This window comes from Rana temporaria, chromosome 2, assembly GCF_905171775.1.
Source record: "Rana temporaria chromosome 2, aRanTem1.1, whole genome shotgun sequence".
Classification (NCBI taxonomy): Eukaryota; Metazoa; Chordata; class Amphibia; order Anura; family Ranidae; genus Rana; species Rana temporaria.
In genome coordinates this window covers 133,419,330-133,442,815 of record NC_053490.1, presented here as the reverse complement: position 1 = coordinate 133,442,815, position 23,486 = coordinate 133,419,330, and the positions used below count along the sequence as shown (strand labels likewise).

The 23,486-nt window shown below is 41.6% G+C and overlaps 1 protein-coding gene across 3 annotated transcripts in view; it reads left to right on the top strand.

Moving 5' to 3' along the window:
• ESYT1 (extended synaptotagmin 1) overlaps positions 1-23,486 on the top strand; it is a 168,680-nt gene that overhangs the window by 104,413 nt on the left and 40,781 nt on the right. For all 3 annotated transcript variants that reach the window (XM_040341095.1, XM_040341093.1, XM_040341096.1), the window contains exons 12-18: positions 5,833-5,881; positions 8,121-8,210; positions 9,938-10,030; positions 14,812-14,883; positions 17,909-17,995; positions 18,079-18,228; positions 19,926-20,063. In XM_040341095.1, coding sequence (XP_040197029.1) covers positions 5,833-5,881; positions 8,121-8,210; positions 9,938-10,030; positions 14,812-14,883; positions 17,909-17,995; positions 18,079-18,228; positions 19,926-20,063 — 679 coding nt within the window. The remainder of the gene's footprint in view (positions 1-5,832; positions 5,882-8,120; positions 8,211-9,937; positions 10,031-14,811; positions 14,884-17,908; positions 17,996-18,078; positions 18,229-19,925; positions 20,064-23,486) is intronic.

The window sequence follows — 23,486 nt, the reverse complement described above, 5'->3', positions numbered from 1 at the left end:
CATTTTCCAAGAGCCTTTTTGCAACATAGTGTGTGGGCAAAGTCATGGAAATAAAGTGATTGTAAAGGCTAAAGGTGTTTTTAACACAAACTGTTAGACAGGAAAATGTGGTTGTTCGCAGGCTAGATAATGAGTTGCGTTGGCAATTTTGTTTGACATGTGTCGCCCCTCCACATGCTCTTTGCTGCCAGTGCCAGTTATAGCTGGGGGCAGTGACCATTTTTTTGTGCTAAAGGTGTTTTACCCTAATGCATGCTCTATATTAAGGTAAAAAACCTTGTGTCAGGGAAATGGCCGTAGAAGAAGTACTGGCAATCTTGCCAGTAGAAGAAATGGGCGCCATAGGCACATCATGTGACAGGTGGATCCTCCTCCTGCTGGCCTATAAAAGGCTGCCATGCCCCCCAGCCCCCCTCCCTAACCCTGCCTAACCCGAGTTCTGTATTGCTCAAGCGCTGCACTCAATTTTACTTCTTCTCTCTTCTGCTCTCATAAGCTTGGCTTAAAGGCTAAGTGCACTTTTTTTATATAAATTCCAATATAGCATTCATGTACTTTTTTTGCAAAATAAAGCTTTCCATGAAATCTACAGACATTTGCGTTACTGTCCTCCATCCATGATTCCAAATGTATCTATTGCTTCTGTCTTATGTCCTTACAGACTGTAGGTCATGACATAGGAAGGAGTTGACCAGATGACCTCATTGGCACACACCCATTATCAGCTGCACGTTTTTTAAATGAGATGCAATCAATCATTGATCACCCTTCTCACTAAATACACAATCAGATTGCATAGTGTATGGCCATCTTTATTCAAGTACATAGGAGGGAGTGGACATAAACACTCAGCTGTCAAGCCCCGTTCACAACTCTGCATAGTGGGAACTCGCATTCCCACATGCATGTTTTTTTTTTTTTAAAGCCCGCAATCATAGAAAAAAGGATGCAGTGGAAAGTAGCACTGGTTTATATAAAAAGCAATATGAGAAAACCTTCAGTTGTATAGCTGGTTGTTCTGGCACCAGACTTCTTCAGTAAAGGGTATGTGCCTGTATAAATCTACGCAGCTACCTGATGTTTCTATTAGTTTTGCAATTATGATGTATGGGCAGGTTTACTTGAATGGGGATTCAAAATGACCCTTGAATGGCAAACCTTTTATATAGCATAAGTAAGATCACGTCAGTTCATGCTAAATTATCTGTAGCAAAGTCCCGGGCCTCTTTAGGCCTAAAAGTTACCTCCAGAGTTAGGGAGCGCTGATATCCTTCAGTGTAGAGTGGGTTACAAGGCATGGTGGGTGTAATGCAAGATGAACAGGTGGGCGCCAGACACTTTTTGTATGCAAAGAGGGTTAGGGCCAGGACACCCTTAGATAGATGCAAAGATAATTAGCAGACTTCGAGACTTTTCTATAGGTAGATGACAGCTATACAGGTGAAGGCCTACAGCTGGACACCACTTCTCTATAGGTAGGACCGCTGTCTCCTCCTACGGCAACAATCCTGTAGCTGTTACTAACGGTAAAGGTATTCAAATATCTGCAACACGAACAGTTCTCTTTACCCCTCACTCACTCACGGTGGGTCTTCACTCAATGAGCTCCCAGTCTCTCTCACTAGACTTCAGATCCACTAGCCACTGGATCCCCTGAGCTCTTTCAGTTTAGCACTCAGTATCTTCCTTAAGTGTCACCCCCACTTCCCTGCTGGGTCCCTGGCTTGGCACTCGCAGATACTCTTCAAGCTTTACTCCTGCTAACACGCTAGGTCCCTGGCTTGGCACTCCACAAGCGTTACCTCTGCTGTCCCGCTGGGTCCCTGACTTGGCACTTGCTGAAGTTTTCCCACTTCTTCACCATCCCCGGCTGGCGAGCTCTTCTCTGGTACTGGCCTCAGCTCACACACTGTGATCTCCGGTAGCAATGTAGATGGTCCCTTAATGGCTACAGCTTCCCTTCTACCTCTGATCACAACTGGTTCCCCGGCCGGCAAGACAGTTACTTCTGGTTGGACTACAAGCCTGCAGTCCCAGCCCTACGTTGCTTCTCCCGCTTCTGGATAGGCCCTCAGACAGCCTAGCAGCCAGATGTCCCCAAGATAGGCCTTAGGTTTCTGGCCTAGCAGCCCAGGGCAACATAACACACGTCCACCCAGACAGCCGTCCAGGTGGCTCAGATCCCCCGATCACCTGACACCGAAATAAATAGGTTCTCCCAGCAGGCCAAGGGACCCAAGAAAGTCTCCCTATTGGCTGAGATACCCCATGCATTCCTAATCTGTCCTTGCAATGCCCTTGTCTTATCTAATGCCACCAGATACCCAGCCATCTAGCGACACAAGAGAGAAGTGCAGCAATTCCAGAATTGGGGCGAAATCAATTGCTCTTCTATCAATTGGCCAAGGCAACTATCACTTGGCAAATAAGTTTAATAACGACCCTGCCTAAACATCGGGGTGCTAATCCGAAGGGACAAACAAAAAAATGTTTCTCCTACGATAACAGAATGAAGGAATTCATGTAATTAATATGGTATTTGTTTGAAAAATAATTGCGTGACCAAGACCACGCATTTTCAGAAATTAAATACATTACAATAAAATACAACACATTACATCACTTCCAAATTTGTATTCTGCCATACGAGAGTTTTGCAACTTTCGTAACCTATTGGTTTTTGATATGCGGCTAGCATGCAAAAAAAAACAAAAAACGGACGATTATTCGTCCAATATTCTTTTTGTGTGTATGAGAAATAACTTTGGGCTAAGATGACTTCTACCTCAAAGGTCTGTGCACTGCAAATGGCTGCTGTGTTTGTGTGTGGTCATCTCTCTTATCTTTGATCAGCGAGTGAGTTCTTTTCACAAGCCAGTGACATGTGTACATGTTAGGAAACCGATTGTGTGATAGATTTCTGCAGTGTCTGTGTTTTTTTCCTTTGTAAACATTTGCTGTCATTTTATGTTAAACTTCCTGTCCTAAATTATGGCTTTCAGAAAAGATCTTTTGACGACACAAAGAACTAATTTAATATAATTTATTTAATACAAAGCACTGGTCTGCAGTAACATATCAACAGATTTCTGATATTTTTCCATTAGTCTAACCATCCTTTTTTTTGCTTATATCAGGTTGTGTCTAAATCTTTTATGCATAACAATGTTCTTTTGAATAGTGCTTGTTCAGATGCAGTTTTTGCAAGGTGTCAAAATGAACTGTAACATTTGCATTTATTTTTTTACATGTCCATGCACATTGAGGGGCCCTTTGAAATGAAAAGAAGTAAAAAAAGAAAGTGAATGTAAAATGTTGGTATCGACGTGTGTTAAAATGTGTACAAACTTATGTCAACACATTTCAACACTCATTAAAAGGATCCGAATATCTGTTTATAATTTTAAATAGCCACCAGCACCAGGAATAAAGCCAGGAGATTATAATTTACTTGCACCAATCTGCTTGCTTTAATCCTGGTGTGCTTGTATCTAGTCATAATTGTTGCATACGGTGCCTTCAATGCTGTGCACCTAATCCCTGTAAGAGCTATAATGTGGTTTGGACCCATTGATACATTAAACATGTTAAAACACACAACACCTGTTTACAACCTACCGTATGTGTGTTTTATTGTAACGGTTTTTGTGTTTTCGTGTGCATTCTGATGCGTTGACACACTTTTTACATGCACTTTCATGCATCTACAATGATATCAGTGGGCTTCTCAATGTGCACTATAGAGCAGAAGTGCTCAACCTGTGTCCCTTTAGAGCCCTCTGATGTGCCCCTCGACCTCAAACTGAATGCAGGAATTTTGGTGCGCTTTCAGAAAGTGCACCATAGCCAGAAGATATAATAGAAGTTTATGACAAAATGCAGCTAACCCGCAGGAATGCTGCAGGTGCACTGCACCTGTGGTGCTGGTAAACTGAGGTGCATTAGTGTGAAAACAGCCTTTATAGGGGGTTTAGGACAGTAAGGGCTCATTTGTATTTGCGGTTTGAAGGTGGTAAAATCCCATAGTTGAGACATGTTTTTACCGTGTTTCCCTGAAAATACGACCGGGTCTTATATTAGATTACCCGCTCCGAGTACTGCAGAGGAAGGGTCCGCAGACATAAGTGGGGAGGAGAGGATGAGAGAGAAGATCCGAGATCCCGCTGACATCAGCCCACTCCATACACTGAAGAGGAAGGGGCTGCAGACATCCTATTTTCAGGGGGAGGGCTTATATTGCAGCTCGCCCTGATAATCGCACGGAATATTACTTTCGGGGTAGGGCTTATTTTCGGGAGAAACACGGTATAACACACACACCCCCAACCACTGGTGTAGCTGCAGAGGTCACAATGGTGACCCTGCCCCATGTTCCAGGGGGCCAATGTGGCCTCTTTGTCATATTCTGTTTTACACTTGGACAAGGGGGGCAGCATATACAGGAACCGATCCTCTCCATTTTCCTCCTGCAACCGCTGAAAGCCGGCTTCTCCTCCTCTTCCTACAGCAGCTTCTGGAGGAAAATGTTCATTATGCTGTTCAAAATTTGAAATTATGAATAATTTAATTTCATTGTGGCCTGTTACCAGATCACTTAAGTGGCCCTCGCTCTTCAAAAGGTTGAGCGCCACTGCTATAGAGCATAGGTGTAAGGTGCCCGAAGAGGTGAGATGGTACATAAAGCCTGACAGTTTCACCGCTGTATGACAGGATTACAACAAACGAGACCTGGAAACATACAAAACTATAGCATGTTGTATTTGATACAGTTATGTTTACTTTTTTATGCTGATAAACTGCGTGTGTTTTTAGCTATGTTTTTAGCTATGACTAAGCACTAGTTTCAGTGCAAAACGCGTCAGCAGTTGGGTTTTATTTTACTTTGCTGTGACTTGTAGTGCTGTCCTTCTTTTAATAAAGGCTACAATTTGTTCAGAGTGTGGCTGTCCAGAGACAATTTTTGTTCCTGCTTTGCTAAGTGCATTGCCTGCACCTGAGTTGTCTGCAGCGGTGGATGTTCATTTGGGTTCCCACCTGGAGCGGCTATTCCCTTTCCCCAAACTGCGTGTGTTATCGGACTGAGCTCTGGCAGTTGAAAAGACAGCAACTGTTAGAAAAGCATTAGAGAGGCTTTAAAAGACTAACAGGAATCCTCACACAAAGTAAAGCCAAATATAGGAATGAATATAAATATTTCTTAGGTAAACTTGTAGAATTAAATTAAAGGGCTTGTAAATAACAAATGTTTACTTTTTTTTAAATAACAAGCATGTTATACTTACCTCCACTGTGCAGTTCGTTTTGCACAGAGTGGCCCTGATCCTCGTCTTCTGAGGCCCCTCAGCCGCTGTCTCTGGTCCTTCCCGCAAGAACTCGCCACGCTCATGCGAGTGAGCGAGCGAGCATTGTGTGGAGTCCTTGCGGGTGCGCTCCCGTGATACAGCGAGCTGCCATAGCCGCTCGCTGTATCACTCTGCCCCGTCCCTCTGCGCACTGCGTCATTGGATATGATTGACAGCAGCGCCAGCAGCTGGATGTACCTGGATATTTGTATGTCTGGTGTACATTTCATCTGTCCATCAAATGTTTTTTGTTCCCTTGACAGTTGTACTGAAGTACTTTGGGCCTGAAATTTAAATTAGTGAAAACATTTTGAAATGCTGAAACAACAAAAAGATGTGCCTAATTTTTCATCGTGCTTTTAACACAAGTCATACAAGACAGCATAACCATATAGATTTTGTATTTATAAATATAAATATATATATAATATATAAAACTGCTAGGTGTTGTCAATTTTTACTTTGTAACTACATTTTCTCCCGGTCTCAGGATGAAGTTGGATCTTGGTGAAGTGAAGAAAGTTCAAGTCTTGGACAAGGTACAGTGTAATATATTCAGGGCTTTTTCACACAAGCCTGCATGCTAAATGTAAAGCACTGTTTACCTTTTTTATCTATTATTGAAATGTTACAAAATTGCATTTAATTTATCTGTGTGCAAGAGATGCAAAATGCAAAGACTTGATGCGAGGTGCAGTGTGTTGCAGAAAAATGCAGCATTCCTACATTGCAGGGTGGATAAAAATCAATGATTTTTTTTAAATAAAACAAAAAAATCATATTTTTTTGTATTATTCAAATCAGATTTACTTGATTTTTATCAAATTTATTTTACTTAAACGCTTTTGGAGTAAAAATCTAAAGATATTTTTTTATTTTTATTTAAGATACATAAATAATTTCGTTTATTCAGCAGGAAATTGAGCTTACTGTATTTTCTGGCATATATTATACGACCTTTTACACTTAAAAAAATGGTCAAAAAGCAGGGGTCGTCTTATACGCCAGGTCAGCTGCTCAGATGCCTGCTGGATGTGCGGTAATACTGTATGTAGCTTCGGCTACATACAGTATATACCGCTAAGCCAATCCCGGTGAGCGATGTATTCAAATGAATACAGAGCCTGCTCGGATTGGAGTAACAACCTCTGCCAATCTGAGCAGGCTACATACAGTAGCCTGCTTGGATTGGCTTTGAGAGTCAGAGAGACGTGGGCTGATGATGTTACAGCCTCTGCCAATCCAAGCAGGCTTTGAATTCATCAATACAATACATCGTTCGCCATGATTGGCTCCAGCTCCAGCAAGAATGAAGAAGAATATGGCTCCAGAAGGAAGAAATATAAAGCGTCGGAAGCCTTGGAAGGGGGGTCGTCTTATACGGTGAGTACAGGCAAAAAATCTTAAAAAATATTAAAATTAGGGGGTCGTCTTATACGCCTGGTCGCCTAATACACCGGCAAATACGGTAGTTATGTAGCATGATGCTGTATATTCTGCAATATTTACATTTTTGGTAGGCTCATTCAATGAATCCAAGCTCGGCATGCACTGCATTGATGCATTCACACAATTTCACAGTAACCATGACATAAAACAAAGTTCAGGAATATTCCTTTATCTCATTGTTTTGCAGATCTACTACAAACTGTATGATTGAATCGGTTCTGATATCGCTGTTTTCCTAACCTGACAGCTTATTATTCTAAATAGGAAATCTTAAAGGGGTTGTAAAAATCCTAAATAGCTTCCTTTACCTTAGTGCAGTCCTCCTTCACTTACCTCATCCTTCGAGTTTGCTTTTAAATGTCCTTATTTTTTCTGAGAAATCCTCACTTCCTGTTCTTCTGTCTGTAAATACACACAGTAATGTGAGGCTTTCTCCCTGGTGTGGAGTGTCATGCTCGCCCCCTTTCCTTGAGGGGGCGAGCAGGAGAGTGAGGACTCTCTCTACGTTGCAGATAGAGAAAGGAGCTGTGTGTTAGTGGGCGTCCTGACTCTCCTGCTCGCCCCCTCAAGGGAGGGGGCTAGCACGACACTCCACACCAGGGAGAAAGCCTTGCATTACTGTGTGGAGTTACAGACGGAAGAACAGGAAGTGAGGATTTCTCAGAAGAAATAAGGACATTTAAAAGCAAAATCGAAGGATGAGGTAAGTGAAGGAGGACTGCACTAAGGTAAAGAAAGCTATTTAGGGGGAAAAAAAATTATCCTTACAACCCCTTTAATTTTGTTTGCGAACAATAAAGATTCTAACTACCAGCAATAATGAATCCTTACATTAAAAGAGCACCTATCATTTCAGATCCATCATGGCAGCTCCTGTTAGCGGGCATCCACTTACCTGCTGCTGCCACGTCCCTCACCTTGTTGTGTCACTGCCCCATTACCAGCCGTCCCATTAAAGTGAATGGGACTGTCGGTGAGTCAACAGCGGGTCAGAGGAGGAGCCACTGCAGGATAGAGATGACAGCTGCTCTTTTAAAAATGTTGATCTAAATCGAGTTGATTTAAATCCAGTCTTTTTACTAGTGATTTATATCATCCATTAAATTGACTTGATTGAAGTAAAATCCACCCTGCATTTTTGTAACGCAACATATTGCAACCACCTCAGTACAGTGTTGTGGTATAGATAGGGTATGTTAAAAACAATTGTTTTCTGTGTGCCCTTGATTTGATCTTGTGTTGATCTGTTCAGAATAAGCCCTTTCAGTAAATGGAAGGTATTACTACTACTGTGTGTAATGTCTGACTGCTTTCCCTCATCTTTTTTAGTGCTTCACATTGAACGGTGCAAAGAGTGGGAGTATCCATCTTCGACTGGAGTGGCTCACTCTCCAGTCCAATGCTTCCCAGCTGGAGCAGGTAAAGAACATACCATCTGTATTATGTTATCCCTCTCTGGCAGGTTGAGTTTTTGTATTTGTATACAGCAGGGATCCTCAAACTACTGCCCTTCAGCTGCTGTAGAACTACACATCCCATGAGGCATTGTAACACACTGACATTCACAGACATGACTAGGCATGATGGGAATTGTAGTTCCTGAACAACTGGAGGGCCATAGTTTGAAGACCCATGGTATACAGTGTCTCATAGAAGCCTTAGTAGCATGCCTTTGTTATGTTCTTTCACCTCCTGCAGCCATATCAATGGGGTATTACTGAGATTGCAGCAGAATAGTGGGACTTCAAGATGAGATATGCAAAGCTAGGATCTTTGGTAATAGAGATTTTGGTCTCTCTGTTCCCTCAGAGATATAAGATGCCAGTAGAAATAGTATACATGATCTTTTTTTTTTTTTATCAAAAAGTATACATGATCTTTAAGACTTGGTCTGTAACTGTTTATTGAGCTAAGGCTCACCATTCATGAGAAAATATAATTCAATACTAAATGATTAGTCCATTATAGTATTTCTTGATCCCTAACATGCAATTCAGCTGCTTAATTCAGATCAAAAAGTGGAGCATCTCTGCTGTATTTGCAATTTGCTTGAACACCCCCTTGCAAAGGGGCCAATCCTTGCCACTGACTGAGTAAAGGGGAAGGAAGCACCTTTAGTCTGTCAGCCAGGACTTAAAGAGTCAAAAAGTGTAGCTGCTGACTTTTAATAATCAGACACTCACCTGTCCCAAGGGGCAGCGATGCAGGCGTACGAAGCCTCACTCCTCTCCCCCTCCTCTCCAAATGTGGCATGTCAGGGGGTCACCTGCACTTAAAGCGGAAGTTCAATTTTTGGGTGGAACTCCGCTTTAATGTGGTTGGTCCTGGAAGGACTGCAGCCACGTAAATACTTCACTGACGATTGTTTTTTGAAAATCATCTGCTAGTTTGTCACCTGCTAAACTCAAGATGGTAGTGCTGGCCTTGTGATCTCCTCCAGTGTGATCTGGGTTGTTGTTGAATACGTTCATGTACATGGCCAGCTTTAGAGTCATATATAAAAGCTCGACTTTAAAAGCATTATAAACCTTCCTATCTGCACATTGTGTTTTTCACCTGCATAAGATGTGCAATGATCGTGTAGTTTCATGATTTCATTAGTTATCTTTTAAACGCAGCCTTTGGTAGAGGAGTTTTAAAATCCAGTATCTGCAATTTCTGTTTTGAGGCATGGCACTGCACAGGTTACATAGTTACATAGTAGGTGAGGTTGAAAAAAAGACACAAGTCCATCAAGTCCAACCTATGTGTGTATAATGCACAATCTCTGCATGTAGCCTGAGATCAGAACTTCCTGTTAAGAAACTAAATATTCCACAATCCCTGGGTCTCAGTCGAGCACTTGTGCAGGTGAAAGCCACAGATTATTTAGATCTGAGACAGACACAAGTTGGCAGACCAATGAAGAAAAGAGATGTGTATGATCACATTGGCACTCTCACATTTGTTGTGCAATGCAGAGTAATGGCAAGGCATGCATTGGCAGACCATTGGATACATTGGATACTGTGTAACCAAGAACCACACATTACCTGTCCCTTTAGCAAAGAGGGACAAGCTAGTTGAATAAATACATGGACATAGGTGAATCGATCAGCCATGACACTACATATGACCTTATTACCTTCATTATTTACTTTTTTCAGATGATAAATTTGAATAAAACAATATCTACAAAGGCCAATGAACCATCTTCTGCTATTCTCATTGTCTACTTGGATCGGGCAGATGACCTACCTGTAAGTACCTATGTACAGTATCTAGGCAGAGTCCACTGATAAGAGAAATACATTATTTAGTATAAGTACATTTTACTTCTTCTGTCTGTCAGTTCTACAAGATATTATTGTACTGTGTATACTTTCATAAATTTTCTAGGGATTGTTCAGGGAAGTTGGAGCAAAAGAGCAATTTATCACGTTTCATCTTTCATTCATTAGGAATTGGATACAGCCTGATTATTTTTACTGCCAGTTTATCATCTGCTCTATAAATCAGCCCCACCGCCTGTTCTAAAGCTACAAAGTGGTTTCAACAAATTTGGTGGAATTCAGAAATATCTTTATTAAACTTTTAAGATGAACGACTAAGCAACCCAAAATCTATCTAGGCAGTTATGGTTTTTGTTTCATCTGTCTTGTTTGATTCATTCTGTGGCAGTGTTCACTACAGTAAGCCAACAGAGTCACATCTAGATCTTCTGTTTCCATAAAACTTATATTCTTGGCATTCCACAGGTTGTGTACAAGCTGCCCACACATTTTTCACAGTACTTCTATGAGATCTTGATTTACATCTTCTTGATTAATCTACCTTTCACGTGAATTTAATTGACAATTTTCCAAATACAGTATATAAAGTAGCTATAACTGAATAGTTGGTTTACTAAAGCAGACCAAGACAAGGCTATAGTTATAGGCAGTTACCTTATTTTAAATACAACATTAGTTTCCCCCTTTTTATCACTTCAACACAGTGTTGCTCATCCACAGTTGCAGGAAACATGATCAACCAATTCATCTATCAACACAGACCGTGATAGCTCCCCTACAGGGCTATTGTGTTCTCATGGCGCGCGGGGGGGGGGGGGGCGGATTGGGGTGTTGCAGGGAGTGCTCCCTACCAGTAGAATGGGAGAACACAGTGATTATTCCTATTGGCTATAGCCGATGGCAATAATTGCATGCAAGAAATCCGACATGCTGGTTGTACGGTCGATCAGTGGACTTGGGTACAATCAGCTTGCCCATAAGTAGATCGAATCTTGGCCGGTCCCTGCTGAACTGGCTGCGATTCAAACCATCTATGGCTGGCTTTACTGCATGTTTGCACACCAGTGACAGCTGCATTGCATTTCTTAGGTTGGGTTTTGCTAAAAAAACGTAGACCATGCCTGCATAATGTGTCTTTTCAAACCACCACTTGAATTATCTATTGGAATCCTGTGTGACAGGGTGTCCATGCAGGAGCACAACTGCCAGACAGAGACATAAATGTGTTGCAACAGCAAATACATAAACCAGAAAAAAAAATTGCAGGATCGCTGTATTTTAGTGAAAGCCGCAGATTTTAAATGATTGAAAATGACTAGAAATGGCTTTAACATGCAGAAGCTTTAATGATATTTTAGTGATTAGGTTTACATATACATTAACTTGGTGAGGGAGCAGACACTGTTCCAGTCTATTCAAACTGTATAATCCGATTTTAAGTGGACATGCCTTAAGTAGTATGTGTGGAATGGCAATTTAAAACAATCATAAACTTTAAAGGATTCCATTTTTAGAAAGTGTATATTAGTCATGGCTGATTATGAAAAATGTACATTATGTTAAAAATGAGTATTATAGCCATGTGGAACAAATATTAACAATGTTTAATCTTTGTGTCCTAGCTGTGTCTGCATTTACTGGTTTCAGTGCTGTGCTTCAGTTAACTCCCAACATGTTTTGAGTCATCATAGGCTTTATATTTTTAAATACAAAAAGAGGCAGATTGAAAAGCTACTTGAAAATATAATTTTGTGCAGTTTGAATATGCCAGTAGCAGTGCACGCATGGTACTTTGATCTTCTCCAACACGTTTTATGTATCATCCTTCTTATTTATTATTATAATACAGGCTTTATATAGTGCCAACAGTTTGTGCAGTGTTTAACAAAAAAAGTGAAATAGTACGGTCACAACACAAATCAATAAAAGAGGGTTAAGAGGGCCCTATTTGTCAGAGCTTACAATCTAAAAGGAAGGGACACGTGATACAAAAGGTAATAATTGTGAGGACTGAGCTGATGTAGGAAATAAAAGTACAGTAATTAGGTAGAAGCAGGATAGGCTTCCATTAAGAGATGAATTTTCAGGGATCGCCTAAACATGCGGAGTAGGAGATAGCTGGAAAGATTGCGGTAGGCCATAGGTGGCAAACACAAGGCCCGCGGTGGCAAATCATGTGGCCCTCGCACCTCTCCTGCAGCTGCAGAAGAGCTCCAGCCCTCCTCTGGTACTCCTCAAGACCCTTACTTGCTTTCAAGTAATGCATCCAGATTCTTCCCAGCAGCAGCATAAGGAAAGGGGGGTACACTGTGATGTAAGGGAGAGTGGGGGACTCACTTTTTTTTTTCAATTTCGTTGAGAACAGTAAACATTATAAATAGAGAGGGTGAACCCAATAATGGGGGCACACACAGCAATAAAACCCAGACAGGTGTACTAATTACTTTCCACCCTATCCAAAACTACAAAAGTTTTGCTTTTAGTTATATTTTAGGCGGGGACAGCTAGTGTAAAGGTAGGAGGGGAATTTTCAATCGAGGGGAGGGATAACAGGGGATTGAATTACTAACTTTGTGGTGTCATTAATAAGAATGGACAACATTTTAACAATTTTATAGAGTTTTTTACTGTCAAGCACCTTCAACTAGTCTAGGGCTTGCTGTCTCCCATTTACAGTGTAGATGCAGGCGATAATCGCTAACGGTGCTCAAAATCTGCAGAATTACTGATTATCGAACCATGTATGGCAGGTCTTGGGCTAGGCATTAACCTCCCTGGCGGTATGATTCTTTCAGAAAAAACATGCTGAAAGCGGTACCATTATTTGCAAGGAAATTTGGCGTTTTATATTGTAGGCCTGTAATTTTTAGAAATAACTCACTTAAATCTGACCAAACAAGATTCTAATAGGCATCCCGGGTATGACATTTTTTTAAAAACAAAATTATAAATTATAATATAATAAATAACTATAAATAATTATAACAAATAATAATATAATTATAATAAAAATTATTCAATAATGTAATCAAATCAAAATCACTGAAATTTGCTCAGTTGCAGAATTGTCGCTGTCATTACTTTTATTTTTTTATGACGAATTTCCCCACAAATCGCTATCGCACAATTCTGCAAGTGATTATAATTTATTATCGCTGTTTTCTAGCTGATCTAAAACTATTTTTGACATAAAGGGACACTTTTGGTTGCTATGGACAATCTACAGTTTGCAGGGGGAAAAAAAGGTTTTTTATTATATAAAATGACATGCAGGACACTGGGCAGACCACTAGGGACAAGGGGGTGTGTTTTTTTTACATACAGTACTGTAATCTATAAGATTACAGTATACTGTTTGTATTGTGTTTGTTTACTTTTTTAAATTTGGCGCCGTTCTCCGTCCCCGTGCGTCGTAACGTCGCAGGGAACGGAGATCGGCGGCACAGGAGGACGCTGTGTGAATCGAGCGAGGTCCCGCTCGCTCACACAGCGCGGTGGCATCGCTGGATCCAGGGACAAGGTAAGTAAACACTCCCTGTACATCCAGCGAGGCGAGCCCGAGTCTGACTCGGGGTTACCGATCCTAGCCCAAAAATCTCACCCCGAGTCAGACTCGGGAACACCGCCCAGGAGGTTAATAGGCATATGGCTTACTAATAATACCAGGGTGATGAGGCACCTCTTTGTCCTCAATAGCACTGTCAGAACCAGCTACTGCCTACCCCACTTGACCAGAAGGTAAATATGTCATGAGTGCAGTGACAGTCTTGTTTCCGATTCTTCACAGTAAAATCTTCTGAGCTCAGATTTTCCAGTATATTGGAAAATGCCTGTATGGAATAATGGATTCCTCTGACTTTACAGTAATAGAAGCTTGTAATGACTGATTTGGGTATTCCAACAATCCCATTCTTCGCAGTCAATGTTTAAATGTAATCCTTTGTAGCTCTTGGACCAATTAATGACGACCCTTAAAATTTGTTCATGTGGCCATCTATAGTCGCATGGCAGGTCAGAGAAGGGCATATCTCCAAAAATAACTACTCAAGATTAGAGATCTGCTTGTCAAACACAAAATACAGGAGTAGATTCAGTAAAACTGCAGCACTTAGAACTCGGTGTAGCTCTGCATAGTAGCCAATCAGCTTCTAACTTCAGCTTGTTCATTAAGCTTTGACTCAGGGGTAGAACTGTAGGGGTCGCAAGGGTCTTGATCGCGACCCAGCCCCGTGCTGCAAGGGGCCCACTCAGCTCCCCATCATGTTTGTCTATACCTGTGCCTGAGCCAAAGCTGGTAGGCGCTGGCATTCCTAGGTACCGATGACTGCTTGCTTCTTGACATCATGGATACAGCTAGCACCAGGCTGAAAAGGAGGGCTGGCAGGGCGGCATATAGGAGAACCGATCTCCTGCATTCTCCTACTGGCTCTTGCAGGGCTTTCAGTGGCTGAGGGGGTGGGACCGGTTCTTCTCTATGCCGAAACACCAGCCCTCCTATCCAGCCTGGTGCTAGCTGTATCCACGATGTTGACGAGACTTGCAGTCATCCGTGCAGTCGCCTGGTAAGCCACTAACACAATCTATGTGTCTATATAATATTTACTTTTTAAACTAGCTTGAGTGATTTATTTTATTTTGTCAAGTGTTCATTCCTGCATTGATTGCAGTAATTTCCCCGCTCATATTCCACTGTACATTTGCTCAAGGGGCACAACATAATTTTTATAATTTCTTCTTCCTGTCTTTAGCTTAAAAAGTCATTAAAGCAACCAAACCCCGTGGTGCAGATTTCCATACAAGATGTGACCCAGGAGAGCAGGGTGAGTGATGGACAGAGTGGGATGTGTAGTTTATGTTGTTTCTTATTTATTTTTCTTCATTCCTTTACGTTTTATTGCATGCACTTCTAAACCTAAAATTTGCAATCTAATAGGGGATGAGAAATTGCTGTGATTGGAGTTCAGCAAACAGGTTTCCACCTCCTCACCCGAGCGCTGAAATAAAAAAAATTAAAAATTTTTTACTTACAAACATTTTCCATTTTTAGTTGTAAACCCCGCTTGGTCATTTTCACCTACAGGTAAGTCTATAATAAGGTTTACCTGTAGGTAAAAATGTAAATCTCCTAAACCAGCACTGTTTAGGAGATATTCAGGTGACATCACTGGCGCATATCCAGGGCTCACCGGTGACATTACAGCACTGGAGGGCTTCGTTCCAAGATGAGTATTTCATAATGTGCTAGTATGCGATGCACAATAACACATTATGCCATTACCTTGCAGGGTTTTTTTTTTTTTTTTTTTAAACATCCACTGTTTACAACCGCTTTAATGAACCAACGAAAACTTTTATTTCAAATTAGCTTTGTATCAGAATCATAATTGTAGTGCAATTTTAAACAGGACAAATTCGAAGAATAACATTTCTACTTTTATCTACTGTAGCAACATTTTTTTTTTAACTAACACTGATCAAATTCGAAAAAAAATCTGTTTTCATTACGTTTTTTTGATACAGATTGCATAACAATAAAATAATTTTTGCAAGTGAATATCTGGAAATGAAAACTTTTTCCCTAAAAAATTACATACAGTATATATCACTTTGTTACCTTAAAGGGGTTGTAAAAGGTAAAAAAAAATTCCCCTAAATAGCTTCCTTTACCTTACAGTAGTTCAGTCCTCCACTTACGGAATCCTTTTATTTTGCCTTTAAATGTCCTTATTTCTTCTGAGAAATCCTCACTTCCTGTTCTTCTGTCTAACTCCACACCGTAATGCGAGACTTTCTCCCTGGTGTGGAGTGTCGTGCTTGCCCCCTCCCTTGGACTACGGGAGAGTCAGGACGCTCTCTACGTTGCAGATAGAGAAAGGAGCTGAGTGTTAGTGGACGTCCTGACTCTCGTGTAGTCCAAGGAAGGGGGCAAGCACGACACTCCACACCAGGGAAAAAGTCTTGCATTACTGTGTGAAGTTACAGACAGAAGAACAGGAAGTGAGGATTTCTCAGAAGAAATAAGGACATTTAAAAGCAAAATGGAAGGATGAGGTAAGTGAAGGAGGACTGCACTAAGGTAAAGGAAGCTATTTAGGAAAGAAAAAGTGTACCTTTACAACCCCTTTAAGTAATGACAAAGTAATGCTATAGTGGGTGTACAGGTGTAAGAGCTGAAGTTGTTAATGGTCGGATTATATCCTGCAGCAAGAACTTGGGGGGTTGATTTACTATCACTGATTTACTGTTCACTCTGTAAGGCCCCGTACACACGTCCGAGGAACTCGACGTGCCAAACACATCGAGTTCCTCGTCGAGTTCAGTGTGGAAGCTCCTCGGCGGGCCGACTTTCCTCATTGAACAACGAGGAAATGGAGAACATGTTCTCTTTTCGGCCCGACGAGTTCCTCGTCGGTTTCCTCGCTGAAAAGTGTACACACGACTGAGTTTCTCGGCAGAATCCAGCTCCGACCGAGTTTCTGGCTGAATTCTGCCGAGAAACTCGGTCGTGTGTACGGGGCCTTAGGCTCCATTCACACTAATGCGTTTTTTGATGCATTTTGCAGAAATGCAGGGACATTTTTTAACATGGTTTCCTATGGAACATGTTCACATCAATGCTTTTTTGTCCCTCTGCGGTTTCCCCGAAAAAAACAACGTTTTGCATGTAATAGAATTCAATGGACCCGCATCCAAAACGCAAGTACCGCGTTTTTGCCGCGATTTGCGTTTTTCTTTAACCGGTTTATAGCTGGTTATTAAAGGAAATTTTGTAAAAAAAATAAAGATTGATGGCAAAAAAAAAACGCAAATCGTGGTAAAAACGCACGTCAAAAAATGCAGCAAGCACCGCAAAAACGCTCAAAAGCAACATGCATAGGTGTGAATCGAGCCTAAGGGGAAGTTGGACTTTGCAAGGGAACTTTCCCTAGAGCTTGATGAATGTGGTGACATTTCACTTTGGCAAGAATAACGATTGGTTATCCTTGCCAAAGTGAGATTTCACCACATTCATCAGGCTCTGGAGAAAATGACCTTGCAAAGTGCAAGAAAAAATGTAAAGAAATATCTAAAAAAAACTAATTTTGTCAAGACGTGATTGGATGATTGATGTTAGCAGAGTTTCACCTCATTCACTAAGGCCCCTTTCACATTGAGGAGTTTTTCAGGCGGTACAGCGCTAAAAATAGCGCTGCTATACTGCCTGAAAAACTCCTGCCCAGCTACCTCAATGTGAAAGCCGGAGGGCTTTCACACTGAGGCGATGTGCTGGCGGGAGACAAAAAAATCTCCTGTCAGCAGCATCTTTGGAGCGGTGAGAGGAGCGGCGTGTATACCGCTCCTTCACCGCTCCTTCCCATTGAAAACAATGGGAAACCGCGGCAATACCGCCCGCAATGCGCCTCTATAGAGGCACATTGCGGGCGGTATTAACACTTTATCGGCTGCTAGCGGGGGTTAATACCGCACCGCTAGCGACCGATTCCCGCGGCAATCTCGGCGGTATAGCGCCGCTATTTTTAGCGGAGATATACCGCCACCGCGGCTACAGGTCCAATGTGAAAGGGGCCTAAGTTTGGTGGAAAATTCCCTTTGTCAAGTGAAACTTCCCCTGTAAAGTGAACAATCGATATGCCCTTAATAAACCTTTTTGTGTCCAAGCATTTTTAAGTACAAAAGAAGTTTAGATAAAAATTAGTTTTTTCTTTATCTGACATAACTCAAGCACTGTGACTGAATTCACTCGGGTACATTCTTTATTTGTTTCTTTGTCTCCTTCTTGCTCTCTCTCTCTCACTGTACTATCTGTCTGATTGGCACACCTTAAAAGTATGTGTTTTTTTACAGCCTGTGTACAATACCAACTGCCCTGTGTGGGAGCAACCATTCCGTTTCTTTCTGCGTAATCCAAACTTACTGGACCTAGACATACAGGTTAGTTAGCAGATTTATGGTCAGATAATATTACTTCCAGATTTAATGCTGGTGCATACAATAAAACAAGTGTTCTTTCCCAGGTAAAGGATGATGATCGTCAGCAAACCCTAGGCACTTTGTCAGTTCCGCTGAACCGAATCCTTTGTGCTGACCACTTGACATTAGACCAGTGGTTCCAGCTGGACAACTCTGGACTGAAGAGCAGGATCTATATGAAGCTTGTCATGAGGGTAATGTTAAGCTATAGCTGATGTAAAAATCAGAATCCTTTTGTTTGATTGTCAGTATTATTCTATTTAACCCCCATTGTCATGACGGAGTATATAATAAAACAAAGCTTGTTGTGTAGACTATTGATTTACTACTACAGTGAAAATGTAAACCTAAATGTTAAATTGGTGACAAGTTTTTTGGATTAAGTATTTCACTGTAGAAAACAAAATGATTCCATTGTCAACAAGAAGACACAGATCATTTTCCCAGTGAACATAAAACTTGAGCAATTTCTTTATTTTAGCTCTGTTTTATAAAGATAAAAGTAAGGCTATGGGGGTTATTTACGAAGGGAAAATCCACTTTGCACTACAAGTGCAAACTACAAATGCAAAATGCACTTGGAAGTGCAGTCGCTGTAGATCTGAGGGGGGCATGCAAGGAAAATAAAAAACAGCTTTCTATCTTGCACATGATTGGATGATAAAATCAGCAGAGCTTCCCCTCATTTCAGATCTACCCCTCAGATTTACAGCGAATGCACTTCCAAGTGCACTTTCAGTGCAATTTCAAGTGCACTTTGCACTTGTGGTTTGCACTTGTAGTGCAAAATGGATTTGCCTTTTCGTAAATAACTCCCTATGTCTTAAGCCTTGTACACACGATCGGATTTTCTGACAACAAAATGTGTGATGGCAGGGTTTTTTCGGAAAATCCGACCGTTTGTATGCTCCATCGGACAATTTTTGTCGGATTTTCTGACAAGCAATGTTGGATAGCGTGCTTTAAAATTTTTCGACAACAAATGTGTGATGTCGGATTATCTGATCCTGTGTACACAAGTCCGTCGTAAAGAAAAAAAAAAAGTACAAACACGCATGCTCAGAAGCAATGCTAACCATAGCACAACATTAGCAGAAGTTGCCCAAAGGGTGGCGCTAAAGAGCTGAAAAACCACGTAGTTTCCTATTTGTTGGCTGATAAAGTTTTGCCATCTGTATGCAGAACAAGTTCACGGCCAACACCCTTCGGACAAAAGTCCTACGCTTTGTCTGACGGAAATCCGATCTGTGCGTATGCTGGGGATCGTTTCAGCACCCACCTTTTTTCCTCAAGCCATTTTTCAAAGTTCAGGTCCGTGTGCGATTGGAATATTGACTAGACCCTTTGGACAACTTCTGCTAATGTTGTGCATCGCACATTTGTTGTCTGAAAATTTGAAGGCGTGCTATTCAACATTTGTTGTTGGAAAATCCGACAACAATTGTCAGATGGAGCATACCAACGGTCGGATTTTCCGACAAAACCCTACCATTACACAATTCCAGACGGAAAATCTGATCGTGTGTACGAGGCTTAACAGGCCAGATTTTAGGTATTACCTTGGGGAGATGCAGACTAGAATACTGCAATCATTGAGCAGCAAATTATATCACCTGTGATGTATTTCAGTTATCCTACCACTGCCTTACAGGGTCCTAGAGGTAGCGTGTACATATATGCCATATAGTCTTTTGTCTAATACTTTCAATAAAAATGGAAAAATCGATATTTTAACAATAAAAACAGCAAGTAGGAGGTCATTTGTTATACATGTAAGTTTGAGAAAACTTACATGTATGACCTGATCTATAGCAATCTGACTATGTGCACAGACAATCTCATTATCCATAGCATAAAGTTGTTGTTTTTTTATTTATTTTTTAATCTTTAGATTTTGTATTTGGATCCAAATATATCTGTGATCGCAAAACCTGACACAGTTGATCTGGAGGAAGCATCTTTTGGATCCAGTGTTGACCGGCCCCCCCGACCCAGCAAAACTTCTCTTCCTGAGAGCTTTGCTACAGAGGTAAGTCAACATGTCTGTTTGCTATGGCTAAAGATCCATCTAAAGCTGGCCATACACAGTTAGAAAATCTTTAGAGAAAAACTGTTGGATTTTGAAAGCTCTGTCGAATGTGCAGCGGGTTTGCATTTGAACACAGGCATGCACTGTAGATTTGTTCGAACTATTTGCAATCAATTTCACTACTAATGTTTTGAAAATTGTTTCAGTGCAAAAATCTGACATATTGGTAACATTTTTGGCATAAACTCCACCCATGTTACGGCGCCGGCCAAATAGAATACTCCTAAACTTCCCTCCTGGCGGGGTACGTATAGGAAATTAAAGCGGATCTCCCGCAGCCATTCATTTTTTTTTGGCATTAAATTATTTAAAGCGGTTCTAAAGTGGAGTCCCGCTGATCGGAACCCTCCCCCCCTCCGGTGTCACATTTGACACCTTTCAGGGGGGAGGGGGGTGCAGATACCTGTCTAAAGACAGGTATTTGCACCCACTTCCGGCCACACGCTACGGGCAAGAGACGGGTTTTTCTGACTTCCCGTCTGTCGCCCGTTGTGTGCTGGGAACACTCGGCTCCCAGCACACAGCGTGTGAGCCAATCGGCGGGCGCAGCGCGACTCGCGCATGCGCCGTAGGGAAACGGGTAGTGAAGCCGGAGCACTTCACTTCCTGGTTCCCTCACTGAGGATGGCGGGGGGAGCAGCAGAGAGATGAGCGATCGCTCGTCCTCTGCTGCGATCGGCGCTGGACTCCAGGACAGGTAAGTGTCCTAATATTAAAAGTCAGCAGCTGCAGTATTTGTAGCTGCTGGCTTTTAATATTTTTTTCCCATGGCACATCCGCTTTAAGGCATATCCAGGCCTGGATTTCCCACAAGGCCACCAATGCCAGGCCTTGGGGCGGCAGCGTCATGGAGTCCCCTGACGCACAAAACATACAGTTAAGGGTGGTAAGTTGTGGAGGAATCCACTCGCTCGTTAACAAGTGATTGTGGCAATGTCGCAATAATCAGTTATAAAATGTGTGCTCCCGTCCATCCTCCCCACATACCTCTCTCTGCTGGCTCTGTCTTTGGGACTCTGTCCTCCCCCCGGCCACCGAGTCGGTTTCCTGTCCCTGCCGCCGATGTACACAGTGAGAGGGGAGAGCTGTGCTCTTCCCATCTCAGCTGTAACAGGAGTTCTAGCACAGTGCACAGGACAATTTTGGAGTCCTAGCAGAGAACCTGTCACCTCCAATTGATATCACACATGGAATTGTTTTCTCCTGTGTGATAGCAATAAAGTTAAGTGAAAAAAATAGAAAATAAATACATAAATAAATAAATAATAAGAAATAATAATTAAAGTAATAAATTAAAAAGTAAAGAATAAGAAAAATCATATAAAAAATAAAAAGGAAAATTATACAAAAATAAAAAAAGTAAACGACAAGCTACAAATAAAAAAGTGATAAAAAGAAACAAAAAACTAACCATTTTCCAAACCCTGTTGATTTTTTTTTGGGGGGGGGGGGGGGTTCGGTTGACAGGGAGGGGGTGCATTGCGGAACCTGGCCTTGGGGCGGCAAAGAGAGCAAATCCGGCCCTGGGCATATCAAAAGAGTACTTACTCTTCTGCTGTTTGTAGTCATCCGCTTTCCGATTTCGTCTGGAAATATAACTTATATTTTCTTTGTAAAGCCAAATTTGTAAAGTGAATGCTGATCTCCCAGCATTCACCGCTCGTTCCCGCGCATGCTCAGTTCCGTCGCCGCCATCTTGCTACTACACCGCACTCCTTCAGAGTAATGATAGAGTGAGAAGGGGGCAAGCGGACATCTTGTTACACCCACCAGAGTTTTAGATTTCACAGTTACTGTTTACTTGTTAAATGTGCAAAGCAACATCAAACCTGCTGGCCTTACATGATTGCTAATGTGACAGAACACCTCTGATTTTCACATTTAACATGTAAACAGTCCGTCGGATTTCTAAATACTGTATTTAAGCATATAAGCTCCGTTTTGTGTTGAAAATAACTGTGAAATCTAAAACAGTGGGTGTAACAAGATGTCCGCTTGCCCCCTTCTCACTCTATCATTACTGTGCAGGAGTGTGGGGTGTAGCAAGATGGCGGCGAGGCTCCGCAATGACTCCTGGGAGCAATGAGAAAAGCTCCCAGGACATAGTGTGGTTACAGGAAATGACGAACTACCCGCACAACACACAGACAGGAAGCACAGTTAAAGATGTGGAAAACAAAGGTACTGTACAAAAAGAAAAACAAACTTTAGCTTTGAACCGCATTAGCGGCTGCTAGGGTTGCCACCTCATCCCTTTAAAACAGAACACATATTAATTACACAGGTTCTGTGGCTAATTAAGGTGGTAATTAGACTCATTTGGTGCCTTACCTGCATTAAATTAGCCTCAGAACCTGTGTAATTCATATGTGTTCTGTTTTAAAGGGATGAGGTGGCAACCCTAGCGGCTGCTGTATGATTGAGTTCATGTATTTAAATAGGGTGGAGCTCCACTTTAAGCTCCAGGGATTTCTATCGCGATCGCCACCATGCAGGTCAGCGGGGCGAGGTGGGGTCCTGTTTAAGATCACCTTACAGATTTTTTCTGTAAAGGTGAACTCACCCTTTAAGCACCAAATGCTTTTTATTTATTTGGCCTGTCCAAGGTAAGGCTGATATAGGTGTTTGAGGGAGGTCAAGTAAGGGGGAATATAACCCCTGTTAGTTTTTAGTTTTTTTTTTGCTGTCTGTGTATCATTGGGGAGATTTTCCTTCACTTCCTGTACCATAGCCAAAACAGGAAGTGAGAGGAAATCCCTCTAAAGTAAGGGAATCCCTCCAAAGTAAGAGTCATCAGAACTACTATCACCATTGGAATATTTTCCCTCTATTGCTGTTCTGGTGTCAACCCAAAATTGGGGATTTTCTTTTACTTTCACTTTCAATAATGATAAACTGGACAAATAGAGAGGGTGAATCATCTAACGGGGGCACAGATGGCAATAAAAACTGACAGGTGTTCTAATCCCTCACCTCTCTATCCTAAACAAAACAAAAAAAAAAAAAAGAGCTTTAAATAGCTGACTGCCCAGCACTATCACAATTGCCAATTGTAGGTAGAGCTTTTTGATCTGAAGTGATCCATGTCCAGAACATTCAGCTGCAGATAGACAATATGACCTTCTCCAGGTGCTCTGTGTAGTTAAGATAACACTTGTTGTTTATTGTGTAGTGATGAAACACAAAACAAATGGTGCTCATTAAACACAAAACCAAGATAAACATCCAGGATCTAAGCTTAGAATACTTATTGCAGACTGGAATGCAAAGGGCTCCGACAAGAAACAAAACAATCTATTAGATATCTTTTTTTAGGAGCTTTGCATGGACTGTTTGTTGCAAATGTTACTAGATTACTTTTAT